Raw genomic sequence first — 17510 nt, 5'->3', positions numbered from 1 at the left:
GGAGCGGTAGTTCCGGGGGTGGGTCCGGCGTGCACCTCACGCAAGCGCCCAATGGTGCTCCAGGTCACAATCGCAGGGCCTGCCGGGAGTTGTAGTTTTTCGGCGAGGCGGCGCGCTGCGCGGAGACAGAGGAGAGCAAGGAGAAGCGGTTGAAGTGGAGCAGCGCATCTTCCATGGCGGTGACTAAAATCCCGCTGTGGGCGATCTGCTTGCTGCGGGTGGTGCTGGCCACGGTCTACTTCCAGGAGGAGTTTTTAGACGGAGGTGAAAGGGGCCCCGAGAACTCCTTTCTCTGTCCAACGGGCCACCGAGTCACCTTTGACCACACCAACCCCTTGCTGTGGGTTGAGGGCGGCGAAGCTTCGAAGCTTCAGGACCTGAAGGACCTCCATCCACATCCTCCCCGTGACCCAGCCTAACCAGTTTTAACCCTGACTGGTGTCGTTTGCCCCCACAGAGCGTTGGAGGAATCGATGGGTGCATTCCACTAATGATACCCACTTCGGGCATTTTCGACTGTCGTCGGGGAAGTTTTATGGTCACAAGGAGAAGGACAAAGGTTAGTGCAGGAATCAGGAGGAAGCAGAGCTCGATGCTAAAACTTAGACACCTGGCAAGGTAGGTGTGGGGACACCCCAACACTTGCCGCACCCATTTTACAGATGAGAAAAGGAAAACAGGTAGGGTCTCCAGAACGCTAGCCCCCTCCCCTTTTTATGAGCACTCGTCAGTTGCTGTCCAGTTGATTATGACTGACAGCGACCCCTATGTGACAAAGCAGAGCTGTCTCATAGGTTTTTAGGGCAGGAGTCTCTGTAGAAGCTGATGGCCGGGTCTGCTGCCCACAGAGGTCTGTGAGGTGTCAACCTGGTAACCTTGCTGTTAGCCAGGAGGTGTTTGGCGACTTAGCCGCTTGCAGGAGCACCAGGAGTCAGAATCAACCAGCGTCTAGCAATCAGCTTGACTGCTTGGGTGCGTCAGATGGTTAAGTGTTGACTATGAACCAAAGGGTTGATGGTTCAAACCTACCTAGAGTTGCCCAAGAAGAAAGGCCTGGCGCTCTTCCAAAGGTCACAGTCATTGAAAACCTTGCTTCAACACACATGGAATCAGGACCATCTCAGCTATCAGTTAGGATTTTGTTGCTGGAATGATGCAAGTGGTTAAGGTCTAGCCTGCTAATTGCAGGCTCGGCCATTTGAACCCACTCTGAGGTGCCTCTGAAGAAAGGCCTGGCAATCTACTGCCCTCAAAATAACTGGTGAGAACCCTGTGAACCCCAGATCTATGCAGGCACACAGGAGGCCATCACCAGTCATGGAGTCAACAGCAACTGAGCTTTGGGGATTTTCATTCCATTTGGTTAATTCCCCTGAGTCATTTATTTGGCTTACCCCCCTGCGCCCCTCCCCAGCACACAATCATTTTCTTTCGTCTCATTTGGAATCCCCAGTCTGTGCACTTCATTCATCTACTCAATGGCCAGAGAGTATGTTTGGTTTTGCTTTAATAGTTGTGTTGTCATTTAATCCCTACATCACACCCTTTAATAGTTTTTTTTTTTTTTTTGGCTTCTCCTGGTCTCCCAGTACCATAGCAGGGAAGCCCCGGATCAAAGCAGAATTAGAATTTAGCTACCAGGAGGTGATCCCTCTTCTGTCGAGTCGATTCCGACTGGTAGCAGCCCAGGAGGACGGGGCAGAACTGCCCCTGTGGGCTTCTGAGACTGAGTCTTCATGGGGGTAGAAAGCCCCGTCTTTCTCCTACGGAGAGGCTGGTGGTTTGGAAGCACTGACCTTGCAGAGGGTGTTGAGCAAAGGTGTCAGCAGAGTGGGGCAGACGCTGAGGGAGGGACAGTCTTGGGGATTGGCTGGATGTGGGTGCTAAGGGAAAGGGAGGATGGGAAGAGAAAGGGGCAGAGGGAACGAAGGGTGTGGTCGAATGAGGCAGCTGTTAGTGCAGGCTTGGGCAGACTGATCCCTGGGTGGCACCCAGCAACTTTCAAGTCACCCCCACCCCCAACTCTCAGCGACCCCCTGCACAACAGCACACAAATGTTTCCGGGGCCTGAGCCAACCCCATGGTAGCTATAGATTGAACGGTTAGGATCCATAGCGTTTCCGTGAGCTGATATTCGCAAATCAGTCTCCAGGCCTTTCTTCCTAGTCTGTCTTAGTCTGGAAGCTCAGCTGAAACCTGGCCAGTGTCCTAGCACCCTGCGAGCCTCCACAGACAGATGGGTGGTGTGTGCTCATGAGGTAGATTGGCTGGGAATGGAACCCAGGTCTCCTGCGTGTAAGGCAGGAGTTGTACCACTGAGGCCCCCCCACCCCCCCAAACCCTTCACGGTGCTGTATTACATAACAAATGGCCTGATGTGTAAACTGTAAGTTCCCCTGTGGGCAGAGAGCCAGTGAGCAGTCTGCTGGCTGGGTGTAATCACACTGGTGCTGGAACAGGGACGGTGCTGTGGAAGAAAGGCCTGGTGATGTGCTTCCGTGAAGAATACAGCCCAGGAAACCCTCCAGAGCAGTTCTACAATATCACACCAGGGGCGCTGTCACCAACTGGGATCCATTGGCCGGCGATGAGTGGGGGTGGAGGGGAGTGCCGATGTTAGAACTTAGCGCAGTCACCAAGCACAGCGTCACCATGAGCCCCCATCCGTCCTTTTCCTTGAAAGGTCTGCAGACCACCCAGAACGGCCGGTTCTACGCCATCTCTGCCCGGTTCAAGCCGTTCAGCAACAGAGGGAAGACCCTGGTCATCCAGTACACGGTGAAACATGAGCAGAAGATGGACTGCGGGGGCGGCTACCTCAAGCTCTTTCCTGCCGATCTGGACCAGAAGAACCTGAATGGGAAATCCCAGTACTATATAATGTTTGGTGAGTCCCCAGGGTGCTGGGCACGGCCATTTCTCAGGAGCTCAAAAACCCTTCCACCCGGGGTAAGTGCTAGACCAAGGCTTTGCTAAGCTGCCTGATGGAGTGAGGTCCACGGAAGGCACATAACTGACCGAAGGTTTCTTAGCCCTGTCGATCTCCTTAATAGGATACAAAGCTCCTCAGCCAGGACTCCCCAAGGCGCTGGGGACAAAGGTGATGGGAAACTCTTCCCCCAAAGTCACTCACCTTCTACCTAAGGGGGTGTCGAGCTGAGAACAGAAAGAAAGTCACCCCCAGGGTACTCTACCTTCAAGAAAAAATGAGATTAGACAAAATGGACAGCCAGTACACTCTCGGGGGATGGAGGGGGGCGTTGTCTCCGCCAAAGGCCATCGGGATATGTACAACAGCATCCGTGGGTCATCCTGGTCAGACATTTGATCAACGCATCCCCCATGCGGGGGCTGCCACAGCTTCTCTGTGGTGGGGACGGTCTGGTAGGGATGGTCTTGAGGGCTGTCTGAGGTTCCAGTTCCGGCCAGACGTGCCCCAGTCCTGCTCTAAGGCTTCGAGGAGAAGGTTGGAGGCAGGGGGCCGCGAGAGTAAGCCAATGAGATCAAAACAACTAGAGCTAGGATAACGAGAGTGTTGGCCTCGTGGGAGATGAAGCCAAGGTCAAAAACCCTGAAGGTCTGCGGAGGAAGTGTTGAATGGGAGCACGTTCTGCTGTGTATATATATCCCCAAATACAATAGCGTGTTTAAAAATCAAAAGCACATCGTTCTGCCATGCTTTTGAGGAACCCATTGATCTGCTGTTTCATGGACTCCAAGCATACTGCATAGATCAGGGCTCAGCACACGTGGCCTGTTGCTTTTCCGGTCCGTCTGGTTTTTTGGCCGCATGTGAAAGTCGGACACTGAATAAGGAAGACTGAAGAATCATGGATGCTCCTGAACTGTGGTGCTGGAGGAAGAATATTGAAAGGACCGTGGACTGGGGGTAGGGTCGGGGGATGGGAATCAAGGGCAGCTGGTATCAAAGAGTTCAAGAAGAAGGAGAACGTTTTGAAACTAATGGTGGCAGCAGTTGTACAATTATGCTGGATCTCATCGAACGAGGGGTTGCTAGAATATCTGTAAGAGCTCCCGATAAAATGTAGAAAACAAAATAAAAGCATCGTTGAAGGAAATAAAACCATTACCTAAAGAGATGGAAAGACATACCATGTTCATGGTTTGGAAGAATTAGTCTCGTTTTCACATTTTATATTTTTTGTTTAATAAAGGTATCTGGTTTTGTAGGGGAAAAAAAAGAAAGTCCCATGGACTGCTAAACATGGGCAAAGTGATCTGTCTTGGAAGAAGTACAGCCAGGGTGCTTCACAGAGGCAAGGCTGGCGAGACTTCGTCGCCCATACTTTTGACATGCTGTCAGGAGAGACCAGTCCCTGGAGAAGGACATCATGTTTGATTCAGCGGAGGGGCAGTGAAAAAGAGGAAGGCCCTCCACAAGTTGGGGTGACACAGTGGCTGCATCCGTGAGCTCAGGGCATGGGAGGGGCGCAGGGCAGTGCAGTTGTGCATGGGCGTTGCTATAGGTGGGAGCTGACTCAATGGCACCTAACAATAATGTCCTCTCTAAACCTGACTGTCAGGCTAGCTAGCAAAGAGAAAAAAGGCATGTTGGATTAGAGTTGATGTTACAAGGACTGAAGTGTCCCCCGGAGGCACAAGCAGAGCTCCACGACCAACCTAAAGGCCAGGGTGTGAAGCCGCCCCGGGCCACCACAGAAGAAAGGTCTGGTGACTTCTGCAAAGATTACAACCAACAAAACCCACGAAAGCACTTAGAGTGGACCTTCGCTGCATCTGATGGGGAAGCAGCAGATTTTGGCGTGAGAACAAGGACTAAACCTTCCCTACTAGTATGTTTTTATATTTGTGTTTTTAACTCAGCACCAGAAACTTTCAATACAACCTATTCTGTCACTGTGAAAGTCAGGTGTCCAACTGGTTGGAATTCGTTCAGTCATGACCATTGCAGCCAGATCAGAACAGACTTTGACTTTGTGAGAGCGGGCTGAGGTAGAAGGGTAACGGAATGGGAAAGATGAGGGGCTCGCAGATGAGGGGCTCCCTCCAATGGGAGACCCGGTGGACGACTCCCTTGTGGGAGATTGGATTATGCCGGAGATTGGATTATGACCGAGACTGTGTGTGGGGGGGTGGGGAATGAGGAGCTGATACCAAGGGCTCAAATAGAAGGCAAATGTTTTGAGAATGATGATGGCAACAAATGTACAAATGTGCTAGACACAATGGATGTATCTATGGATTGTGATAAGAATTGCACAAGCCCCCAATAAAATGATTTAAAAAAAAAAGACTGAGGGGAGAGCCACGTATTCCAAATGGCATGGTTGGCAGCCATCTGAGCCAGGCACCAAAGTTTCTGACTCTGCCTGGCAAGAGATTTGGTTGCTATGCAACCTGTATGAGGCCCTTGTTTCCTAGGAAGGTCAGATTTCTCACCCTGTGATTCCCCCCATTCCAGTTATTGTTGGGGCACACCCACCTCAGGTCACCTTGGGTTCATTTAGGTTTTCCTTCCCTGGCCAGGACTGAAACAGGACAAACCAGTCTGCAGCCTTGTACAAAGGCTCTTCCCCTAGGGCCTCAGCGCTGGCTCTCCGTCTGAGCAGAGTGTGATTGGAGGGGCGTAGACCAGGAAGAGGAGGAGACCTCATTTATTGAGCCCTTGGGTGGGGGCTTCACATTGCCTCTTAGGTGATGTTTGTGAAGCGCCAGCTAAGTGCCCATTCTCTCCCATTTTGCTGACGAAGCTCCGGTGAAAATCCACGTCTGAAGTCCTTTGGCCGAAACTCAGACTCGCCCCTGCCTTCCTGACAAAAACCCACTGTGTGCTAATCTTATCGTCGCCATTAACGGGGAATGTACAGATAGATGGCCACGTCATTTCTGCACGGGTGCTGAGCCTCAAGTCAAGAGCCGTCGTGCTTGGCGCACCAAACCATGGCCCATCTCAATGCCGAGAAGGTCGTCTTGCACACACCTGGCCTCCGTGCTGTGGGTTTCAGTGTCCAGAGTGGACAGGGACACTTCACAGTGATGCCCACATCCCTTGAGAACACACACACACACACACACACACACACACACACACACACACACACACTGCTTAAGGTGGATGCTTCTGAATGCTATTCCCTCCCTGCATCGCCTCCTAGCGGTAGCTGAACTCTCTCGTAAGTCAGTGGTTCTCAGCCTTCCTCAGATCACACCCATGTGGTGGTGACCCCCAACCATAACATTATTTTCGTTGCTACTTCATCACTGTCATTTTCCCACTGTGATGAATCATCATGTCAATACCTGAGAGGCAGGATGTGTCTTCATTGTTACATCATGAAAGCACCGTGACGAATCACAAAAACGTCATTCTATGTTGTGAATTATTTATTTCTAATGACATTTTGTCTGGAAGCATGGTGTAGTACGGGTCACAGTCTTCACATCAGGTACTCGTAGGTGGGCGGATCTGCATGTGACGGACCTGCCTGCAGACGGATAGAGGAGTGGGGTCTCGGTTCCTAAGACCATTGGAAATAGGTATTTTCTGGTGGTCTTAGGCGACCCGTGTGAAAGAGTCGTTCGACCTCCAAAGGGGTTGCCACCCACAGGTTGAGAACCGCCGGGTGATGGACCCCCCTCCCCCCAGTGCTCATGGAAGGGCAGATGCGCTGGGGTGTGTGCTGGGCTGGCCGGACAGAACACCTGAAGTGGGCACCCAGTCCAGGGGATGTTCCAGAAAGTTTGATCTGCGGTGGGAAGAACCGCAAGGGTGCGCTTGAGGCCAAGGACCTGCGCGCGGACGCCGTGCAGCAGGCTGGCGGTCTCCCAGCTACAGCCAGCACGTTCAGCAGGACGGCTGTTGTGAAGGTCAGACTCTTGGGAACCTGCATCTTCTACAGCATTGCACGCTCTTAGCAGCGGAAGGTCAACCCTGTCTGAGCCAGTTTTCAGAGCACCACGTCTGGGGTGGAGCCCTTTCCTGGTTGGACAGGTCGGAGTGTAAGGCCAATGAGTGACCACGGCGCAAGTCTGGAGCTGGACCGCACTCTTCTGTGGCGCTCCGGATCGTCTTGGAGTATAATGACGGTTTTAACAGCACAAATCCTGGGCCTTGCCACATGGGGTTGCTTTACAGAGGAGCCACATCCTCTGGCATTATACCTGGTCAAGTCATCCCACTTTATAGATGAGGAAACTGAGGCCCAGGAAAGCTGAGTTAATTGCCTCCTGACTCAGCCCCAGGAACTGCTATGTGGGCTTTGGAGCCCGTCTGGGCAGCTCTGACAGCGACACCCTTACCTGGCCACAGGTGCGTGTGAGAGGCTTGAGACAGCCCCCACCTCCGCCCCCTAACTCCCTGGCAGCTGCAATTTACAGAGGAGGGCCTCCCCGGTGGGAGGTGTCACTCTCAGCTTCCAGGCCCCAAACATCTTAAAGAGAGTGGGCGGAAGGGGGTCACTTAGAGTGGTGCAGAAATGGGGGGGTGGGCGGACAGGGAGAGCAGCTCCATTTTGTCTGGTTACTGTAGGACCCGACATCTGTGGATTTGACATCAAGAAACTTCATGTCATTTTATATTTCAAGAACCAGTATCACTCCAACAAGAAACCAATCCGGTGTAAGGTAAGCGCTCGCCCACCCGAATCGGTGAGGCTGCTGGGTCTCCCACCCAAGGGCAACCATGTTCCCAGAAGAGTTGGGGTCTCTTGGCCAGCAAGGCTGGGCCAGCTCGAACTGATCTCCCGCCCCAGGGCACGGTCGCACTGCACGAAGTTAAATTCATAGCGACCCTATAGGGCTGGGTTGAACTATCCTGTGAGTGTCCATTATTGTAATTGTTTATAGATGTCGAAAACTTCATCTCTCTCTAACTGCTGGCTTCTCGGTTAGCAATCCATCAGGTAACCACCACACCACCAGGGTTCCGGTAGGCGCTCTCCCTAGGGTAGCCTTGATCTTGGAACCAGCTTCCCCTACCCTCCTGGCTGTGGCTAACCAGGCTGTCGTGGATGAGACCTGGGTCGGAGCAGCCTGGCGTCACCCTTGTCCTTGCTCCCCTGGCATCTGCAGGTGGATGCCTTCACACACCTCTACACCCTGGTTCTAAGGCCAGACCTGACTTATGACGTGAAAGTCGATGGCCAGTCGATCGAGTCAGGCAACATCGAGTACGACTGGAACCTCACGTCCCTGAAGAACGCAGAAAAGGCCTCCGAGGCGGCGAAGGGCTGGGATCAGGCTACAGACGGCCAGACTCAGGTGTGGAACTGCCCTGACCCCAGACCAATGGGGCCATCGAGTTGACCCCAACTCCTGGTGACCCCAGGTGTGTCAAGGTAAAACTATGCCCCATAGGGTTTCCAACATCACCAGGGAACTAGACCCACCAGACCTTTCTTCCAAGGCATCTCCAGGTGGGCTTGGACCCTCGTCCTTCTGGTTAGTGCCCAAATGGGTTGACACTACCACCTGGGGATTCCTAAATCACTACCAACACCCCCCAAACAAAAACGAAACAGAAACCTCATTGCCGTCAAGTCGATGCTGACTCACAGCGACCCTACAGGACAGGGTAGAACTGCCCCAAGACTGTAGCTCTTGACCAGGGTAGAAAGCCTCCTCTTTCTCTCCCTGAGCAGCTGGTGGTTTTGAACTGCTGACCTTGTGGTGGTTTGGAACTGCAGCCCAACTTCCACTAAGAGCTCCTTTAATAAGGACCAACCAAGAGAAGAGGATACTTTGTGACTGCCCAGCTACGTTGCTACACAAGTAGCAATTGTGAAGCTGCTGCCCTTGTGGTTCAGTACTAGTACAACCACAGCCGCCCAGGGCAGGACTGCATGAAGCGCTGCCCAGTCCTGCGCCCACCTCACGGCCATCCTGTGGGAGCCCGTGGGCGCAGCCACGTTGTCAGTCCCATCCTAGGCAGGATCTTCCTCTTTCTTGGTCGACCATCTGTCTAACCCGATGTCCTCCACCAGGGCCCCTCTCAGTGATTTCATGTCCAAAATAGGTGAGACCAGGTCTCCCATCCTCGCTTCTAAGGAGCATTCTGACTGTACTTCTTTTTTTCTTTTTCAGTTTCTTTTTAAAAACAAATCATTTTATTAGGGGCTTGTACAACTCTTAAAAAATTTTTTTAAACATTTTATTAAGGACTCATACAACTCATCACAATCCATACATATACATACATCAATTGTATAAAGCACATCTGTACATTCTTTGGCCTCATCATTTTCAAAGCATTTGCTCTCCACTTAAGCCCTTTGCATCAAGTCCTCTTTTTCCCCCTCCTTCCCGCCTCCCTCATTGTACTTCTTAGATAAGATCTGTCATGAGCCCACCCCCAGCCCCGGGGGACAAATAACAGAAAGGTGGGTGGAGGTAGACAGCCCGTGGTATAAGATATGAAAATAACAATAATAATATACAATTGATTGAGGGTGGGAGAGGGAGGGCAAAAAAGAGAAGCTGATACCGGGGCTCACCTAGAAAGAAATTGCTTTGATGGCAACATAGGTACAAGTGTGCTTGATACAATTGAATTATGGATTGTGATAAGATCTGTAAGGGCCCCCAATAAAATGATTACCGTATATACTTGTGTATAAGCTGAATTTTTCAGCACATTTTTATGCAGTTTTTGTGGTAAAATCGGGTGCCTCGGCTGATATTAGGGTCGGCCTATACTCGAGTATATATGGTAATAAACCATAATAAAAGCTTTGTCATGAGGATCATATACTAATCATGTGGCCTCTCCTGAGCCTGCGCCACTATTACCAGCCACATCGTCTGCACATTTCAAGGTAGAGGGAAGAAGCTGACAGCTTGTGAGATCGATGCAAGGAGGGCTTGTTTTATTTTTAGTAATAGAAACAGAAAGGATACTGTATCCCCAACGTTCTTAAAAATGAAACTTTGTATTTTGCATTTGAAAGTGAGATTTTTTTTTTTTTTTTTGGTAACAATGTTTTAAAAGTGTGCCTTAGTTGGGGGTGACCCTTTCAGACCATCCATTTTGTATCTCACAGTTTAAACCACTTAGGGAACTCCCCCTGCGCTTACTTCCTTCCCTCCCTCCCTCCACTGATGGCTCCTCTCCTTCTGGTCTGGTGGATTCCTACCTTCCCCTCCCTCGGCCCAAGTTAATTCCTGTCCATCCTCTAGCCTAGTCTTCCCCCTTCCCTCCCTGCCTCCCACCCCCCGCCCCCCTTCTTGGCAGGCTCCAGAGTCTTCCCTTTGGTAGGAAAGTTTTTGTCTTAAAAAAAAAAAAAAATCTCATACAATATTTGTCCTGCTGTGATCCACTCCTCTCCCTCAGGGTCATGCCCTGCGGGACTTCACCGCTGTGTTTCCAATGATGCGTGGACCCACGTGTTTTGTTTTTCTTTGTGTGTTTGAAGCTAGCGTGTGTGTGTGTGTGTGTGTGTGACAAAATAACCTAAATCCGTTGCTGTTGCCCTTCCCCTCCTTTTAGAAACACTCCGACTCCTAGTGTCCAGGTATCCATTTGCCTCATTCTTTTGCCCTTTCATTTGTGGGATTTGACACAATAAGGAAAGGCTACTCTCTGGGGTGCAAAGCCGTCTCACCAGAATGGGGAGAGTATCTCATTGGACCCCTGTTCTTTCTTCTCTCCTCTGGTGTTTTTCTTTGATCGGCCACACTCCCTCCTGACCTCCTGGTCTTCCTCCTGCCCCTCCTGCCACCCCATCAGCTCTGGCCGCCACACCATGTTTTATCTGACTTTTCTTCCTTTCCAATGGTGCCGTGAGAGACTTACCTTTATGAGCTCGACAAACTTCGCTGAGCACCATGTCCTCCAGTCTGTCCTCCTCATGAGCGTTTGTACTCGTGCCTCCTGGTTTTGCTTTTTAAATCATTTTATTGGGGGCTCTCACAGCTCTTATCATAATCCATCCATCCATGTGTCAAGCACATCTGTACATAGGTTGCCATCATCATTTTCAAAACATTTTCTTTCTACTTGAGCCCTTGGTATCAGCTCATTCCCCCCCACCCCCCTACTCCCCTGCATCCCTCATGAACCCTTGATAATTTATCATATTTTTCCCGTGTGTTACACTGACCAATGTCTCCCTTCACCCACTTTTCTATTGCCCATCCACCTGGGAGGGGGTTGTATGTAGATCATTGTGATTGGTTCCCCCTTTCTCCCCCATCTTCTCCTTTCCTCCTGGTATGGCTCCTCTCAGTATTGGTCCTGAGGGGTTTATCTGTCTGGATTCCCTGTGTTTGCAGCTCTTCTTGCGCCCGTGCACATGCTCCTCCTCTTCGTTTTTTAAGGAGACACAAAAGCCCATTTTTTGGTATGTCCCAGAGTTCGTTGATCCGTTCCTCTCCAGACGGGATTTTTGACTGTTTCCATCCTCCTGCTATTATAGAAATGGCTGCAGTACACCTGGGGGTGCACCTGTCTGTCCCTGTTTTGCTCTTTCTTTCTCCAGGCTGTATGCCAAGGAGAGCGATTGCAGGATCATCAGGCACTTGTATTTGCATCCGTGTAAGCAAACGCCACACTGTGTCCCAGGGTGGTTGTGCAAGTCCTCGACGCCCACTAGCAACATGGGAGTGAGTCCATCTCTCCACCCACGCTCCGGCATTTGTGACTTTCTGTCTACCTGAACTTTGCTGAGCGTCAGTGTGAGGTCATTCTGGTCTATTTTGTGTTTCTGTTATGCTTAATGAAAGCAAGCATTTTTCCATATGATGGCTGGCCACCTGGATGTCATCTTTAATAAATTATCTATTCATGTCTTGTGCCCAGTTTTCCATTTTTCGATTGAGTTATTTGTATTTTTCTGATGAAGATGTTGTAGTTTTCCCATAGATGTTTGAAATTAGCCCTTTATCTGATACATTATTGCCAAATATTTTTCCCTATTTGTGAGTTCTCTGTTTGCTTTTCTGATGAAGTCTTTAAAAAAATCATTTTATTGGGGGCTCATACAGCTCTTATCACAATCCAGCCATCCATCCATCCATCCATTGTGTGTCAGACACATTTGTACAGTAGGTTACCATCATCATTTTCAAAACATTTTCTTTCTACTTGAGCCCTTGGTATCAGCTCATGTTCCCCTGTCCTCCCCTCCCTCCCTCATGAACCCTTGATAATTTATAATTTTTTCCCCGTGTGTTACACTGTCCGATGTCTCCCTTCACCCACTTTTCTGTTGTCTGACCCCCTGGGAGGGGGTTATATGTAGATCATAGTGATCAGTTCCCCCTTTCTACCCCCACCTCCCCTTCCCTTCCTGGTATGGCTACTCTCAATATTGGTCCTGACGGGTTTATTTGTCCTGGATTCCCTGTGTTTCCAGCTCTTATCTGTATCCATGTACATGCTCCGGTCTATCCAGATTTGTAAGGTAGAATTGGGATCATGATAGTGGCGGGTAGGAAGCATTAAAGAACTAGAGGTATGTTTCATTGGTGCTATACTGCACCCTGACTGGCTTAACTCTTCCTTGTGCCTCTTCTGTAAGGGGATGTCCAATTGTCTACAGATGGGTTTTCGGTCTCCACTCTGCACTCCCCCTCATTCACATTGATATGATTTTTTGTTCTGGGTCTTTGATGCCTGGTAGCTAATCCTCTAATGAAGTCTTTTGATGTCCATAACTATATGTTGAATTTTTCGAAGGCCCTTTCCCTCTCTAGTGTGGGTGTCTTTTTATTTATTATGTTTGGTAATGTACGTGTGCCTACATTAACACCCTTAAAGTCACCATTTTTCCACTGTTGAGCTTTATGGTTCTAGGTTTATATTTAGATCCTTGGTCCATCTTGGGTTCATTTGTACACGGTGTGAGGTAGGGGTCCTGCTTCATCCTTTTACTGTTAGAGATCAGGTTTTTCCAGCACCGCTTGTTGAAAAGGCTACCTCTTCTCCACATGTTAGTCCTTTGTCAACAGTCAAGTGTCCGGAGCTGCTTGATTGTATTCTGGGGTCTTCTGTTCTAATCCATTGGTCTCGATGTCTATTGTACCAGCACCAAGCTGTTTTGATTACCGTGACTGTATAACAGGTTTTGAAACTGGGGGGGGTGAGAGGCCTCCTACTTTGCTTTTTAATAGTGTCAAGACTATAACTCTTTATGGGAGTAGACAGCCTCGTCTTTCTCCCTTGGAGCAGCTGGTGGTTTTGAACTGCTGATCTTGTGGTCAGCAGCCCAACGCATAGCCCACTGTATCCAGCCTCCACCCTGGTCTCTTGGTGTCTGAGGAGACTGACTGAGTTGGGGTTTGCATTCAGGACTGGGAGAAACATTTTCTGGATGCGGGCACCAGCAAGCCAAGCGACTGGAACAGTGAGCTGGACGGTGACTGGCCGGGGCCGATGCTCCAGAAGCCTCCATACCAGGTACAGGCTCCTTGGGTGCCAGGGCCTTGGGATCTGGACCACTCTCAGGCTGCCCTCCCCAACACACCCTCCCATCAGTGGTTCTCAATCTTCCTCATGCCGCCGCCCTCTCATATAGCTTCTCATGTTGTATTGACCCCCAACCATAAAATTATTGTCATTGCTACTTCATCATTGTCATTTTGATACTGTTAGGAGTTGGGTGATGCATGTGAGAGGGTGGTTCGACTCCCAAAGGGCTTGCGACCCACGGGTTGAGCACCGCTGCCCTCTATCATGCCATCGCTCTTCGTGGTTTGTCATAGGACGGCCTGCAACCCAAGGGGATCGACAAAGACATGTGGCTCCATCAGGAGCTCGCGAGCACCAGCTACCTGTCGGCCTACGACCTCTCTGAGTTTGAGAACATTGGCGCTATTGGACTGGAGCTGTGGCAGGTGACTGGGCTGACACCCGCTTTCCCTGTGAACTCGGAACTTTGGTCTGCTTTGGTATTCGTCGCTGTTGAGTTGATCTGGGCTCACGGTGGCTCCAGGTGTGTTGGGGTTTGCCCAGCTGTAACCTTTACAGAAGGAACCGACCCTGGTGGTCTAGTGGGCTAGGTGTTGGTCTACTCGTGGCAAAGTCAGCGGTTCAACTCCACTCATTGCTCTGGGGAAGGAAGAAGAGGCTTCCAGTTCCCACAAAGATGAACAAACTTGGAAAACCTCAAGGACAGTTCTACTCTGCCTTCTAGGGACGCTGATGCGGGGGCAGCAGCCTTCTTCGGTTCCCTCTTTACAGAGGCAGCTTGCCAGTGTCCAGGTGAGCAAGCTGGTCTGAAGTCGTCTCACCTGGGGACTCTACTACCCCAACCCCAACCCTGTGGCAGTCGAGGCGATTCTGCCTTGTGTTGTTAGGTGCTGCGGAGTTGATTTCCACTCACAGCGACCCAGCGTGGCACAGAACAGACACGCCAGATGCCAGCTGAGGCCATGCTCACAGCCCATGTGTGAGCCCATTGTCGCAGCCACTGTGCCAATCCATCTTGGTGAGGGCCTTCCTCTTGTTCCTCCAGCCTCGACGTTACCAAGCCTGGGGTCCTCCTTCCTCCTATAGGACAGCGTAGGACAGTCTCATAGGCCTTCCCAGGCTGTAACCTTCACAGAAGCTGACTGCCACATCTCCTCCTCCTGTGAAGTGGCTGGTGGTTTCGAACTGCTGACTTCGTGGTAAACAGCCAAACACCTAACCACTATGCCACCAGGTCTCCGAGGGACCTCATGATGCCTTTAATTCACAACGTGGCTCTGCCACGAGCACTGACTCTGTACCTAGACCCTAGGACAGAGCTGTTGGCACAAGCAACCCAGGTCTTGCCCCTGGGGATGCAACCTCCACATAGCCCACAGCTCCAGGTCTGGGACAGGCGGTCTGGGGCGGGGCATCTTCTGCGCTCTCCCCGGCAGGTTCTGGATGCTGCTCCTGCGGAGGATTCTCCCATGTGGCCTCAATGCCCAGGCCACATCCACAATCTGATCACTGAACATCTCAAGGGTGGGACAAGCGTGTGTGTGTGTGTGTGGGGGGGTGTTGAGAAGGGGGCCTGGGAATGCTCTAGAGGACCCTGGTTTGGAGCCGAGGTAGAGAACCAGTCCCTCCGCTGAACTCCCAGCCCTGCTTCCCCCCCCCCCCCCCCGCAGGTGCGATCTGGAACCATCTTCGACAACTTCCTGATCACAGATGACGAAGAGTATGCAGAGAATTTTGGCAAGGCCACCTGGGGCGAAACCAAGGTACGGCGTCCCACACAGGCGTGCCACTCACTTGCCTTTCCTCACTGGGTTTGTCTCTTTTAATTGAGGTCTAACATTTAGGGAAAGGATTGCCTGGGTGGGCGGGGGTCACCATGAACTCTTGGCCACTGAGCAAAAGGTTGTGGGGTGTGAGCTCACTCCAAAGTGCCTCAGAAGAGGGGCCTGGTAACCTGCTTCCGGAAAGCCCGTTGCCTCGGAACGGACAGCGCTGACCCACATGCATGGGGGCCTCCTGAGTCAGAGGTGAATCAAATTGACCAGCAGCAGCAGCAGCAGCAGCAGCAGCAGCAGCAGCAGCAGCAGCAGCAGCAGCAGCAGCAGCATCCTTTAGGAAAGGACTGCATGCATTTTTTAACCAATGACTGCCCCAAGGTGCCTTGGAAGAAAGCCTTGGTGAACTGCTTCCAAAAGATCACAGCCCTGCAAGCTCCGTGGACACGAGCTTCACTTGACACATGATGTCCACCAAGAGTTGGGGTGACTCAACAGTGACTTTTAGGAAAGGGTCTGGTGAATATTTACCCGTGAATCCCCAGAGGTGCCATGGAAGAAAGGCCTGGTGATCCGAAAACTCAGCCAATGAAAAACCCTGTGGAGGACAGTTCTACTCTGACCTCCGTGGCATCTCTGGGGGTTAGAGCCGACGTGACAGCAAGTGGCTTTTGGGGGGGGGGTGGCGAACTGTATTGGAGGCCCACCCAGGCAAGGCATCATCAGCTCCCCCCTTTCTTCTGCTTGCAAAGACCCCTTTCCATGTAAGCCACCCCCGCAGGTGCTGGGGATGAGAGGGTGGGGGTGGAATCCAACAGACAGAGGAGGAGGGCAGGGCAGTCACCGTCTCAGGCTGGTGTTTCCCTCCAGGGCCCTGAGCGGGAGATGGATGCCATCCAGACCAAGGAGGAAATGAAGAAGGCCCGCGAGGAGGATGAGCAGGAGCTGCTAGACCGGAAGTCGGACCCAAAGCAAAACTTCTTCAGTCGATTCCACAGGCGAGACGACTTGTAGCCACGAGTCATGGCCCATGGTGGCGACGCTGCGCCTTGTTGTTAATCTAATTTAAAAGCTCCAACGTCTGCACCATCGCTTGTCTGGTTTTCTCTGAAACATGTTCGTTCCTCTGTGTGTGTGTGTGTGTATGTGTGTATGCGTGTGCTTGTGTGTGTCTCAGTAAGGCTGGTGATGTGCCCCTTTGGTGCCTCCCCGCCCCCACCCCACCCCTGTCTGCCCAGAAACACACTGCTGCTGAATGCCTGCCCCCGCCCCCTCAAAAAAACCTCTTACGTTTTTATACAATAAAAGTTTCAAACTTCACTTGAAAAAAGAGAATGATGCCTGATTTGTTTGGTTGGGAATGACTCGTCCCAGATATAGACTCCCTCCCCTTGACCCAGTCCCTCTCTGGCATCAAAAGTTTTGGCATTCCTCATGGCGTGGGACAGACACATTTGAGGTACCCTAATTAGGGTTCTTACGCTGAAGAAACCAGCTAATTTACCATCTCAAGTCAGAAGAAGAAAGAGTTTATTGACGGTCTCAGCGAGGAGACAGCAGCAATGCCGCCGGTCTCTGTGGGGTCCCGTTGGAGAACAGATCCTTTGACTTTGGAATGTACACGCTGGGGGAGAAATACGGGGCTTTCTACTTCTGTAAAGAGCTACAGTCTCCTAAACTTACAGGGACATTTCTCCCCCGCCCTTAGGGTTGCTATGAGTCAGCATCGACTAGACCAGTGGTTCTCCACCTTCCTAATGCCTCAACCCTTTAATACAATTCCTCATTTTGTGGTGACCACTAACCATAAAATTATTTTTGTGACTACTTCATAACTGTCATTTTGCTACTGTGATAAATTGGGGTTGTCCTGTGAAAGGGTCTTTCAACCCCCAAAGGGGTCCAGACCCACAGGTTGAGATCTGCTGGACTCGATAGAGGGCAGGGGTGGGGTGCACTTTGGGAAGACATGTGTAGATGTTTTACAGTAAGTCATGCTTGAGGGCAACCCCAGGAAACAACTGCTGACCACGAGCAAGCAAACAAGCAGTGAAGCTCTTTGTCTTAGGCCAGACTCAGAATCTCTCTGCTGATTAGCTAGCTAGCAGGCCACAGCTTTTAATCACTAACAATCATGTAAGTAAGAGGAGACCCTCAATCTTATCTGGCCCTTCTAGGTGACCTCTGCACCCAACCTGCCTGCTTTTGAGCATTGTAGCAAGTTATAAAAATTCCATGGAGACCACATTAAGTACCTTAGGCTAACTACGTTTGTAAGAGTTTCTTTTTTCCTCCCAACTACATTGTTTATGTAAAATAATTTGGGTTATTTCACCAGTTCTGCAGAA

The 17510-nt window shown here is 50.9% G+C and overlaps 1 protein-coding gene across 1 annotated transcript; it reads left to right on the top strand.

Annotated features, from left to right (window-relative positions):
• Nucleotides 1-126: 126 nt before the first annotated feature.
• On the top strand, nt 127-16439 carry CALR3 (calreticulin 3). Its single transcript, XM_075537754.1, has 9 exons — nt 127-264; nt 458-559; nt 2684-2887; nt 7511-7605; nt 8053-8241; nt 13268-13375; nt 13681-13812; nt 15058-15150; nt 16033-16439. The coding sequence occupies exons 1-9, from the start codon at nt 174-176 to the stop codon at nt 16174-16176; spliced, it is 1158 nt and encodes a 385-aa protein (XP_075393869.1). The 5' UTR covers nt 127-173; the 3' UTR covers nt 16177-16439.
• The last annotated feature ends 1071 nt before the right edge of the window (nt 16440-17510 follow it).

The sequence above is a fragment of the Tenrec ecaudatus genome, chromosome 1, assembly GCF_050624435.1.
Source record: "Tenrec ecaudatus isolate mTenEca1 chromosome 1, mTenEca1.hap1, whole genome shotgun sequence".
NCBI lineage: Eukaryota > Metazoa > Chordata > Mammalia > Afrosoricida > Tenrecidae > Tenrec > Tenrec ecaudatus.
This window is presented reverse-complemented; position numbering and strand designations above follow the sequence as displayed.

Excerpts from the sequence above, each read along its gene's own strand:
- CALR3 (XM_075537754.1), top strand. The coding sequence starts at position 174 with ATGGCGGTGACTAAAATCCCGCTGTGGGCGATCTGCTTGCTGCGGGTG. Across the intron at positions 265-457 it reads GGAGGAGTTTTTAGACGGAG|AGCGTTGGAGGAATCGATGG; the intron begins GTGAAAGGGGCC and ends TTGCCCCCACAG. Across the intron at positions 7,606-8,052 it reads AGAAACCAATCCGGTGTAAG|GTGGATGCCTTCACACACCT; the intron begins GTAAGCGCTCGC and ends TGGCATCTGCAG.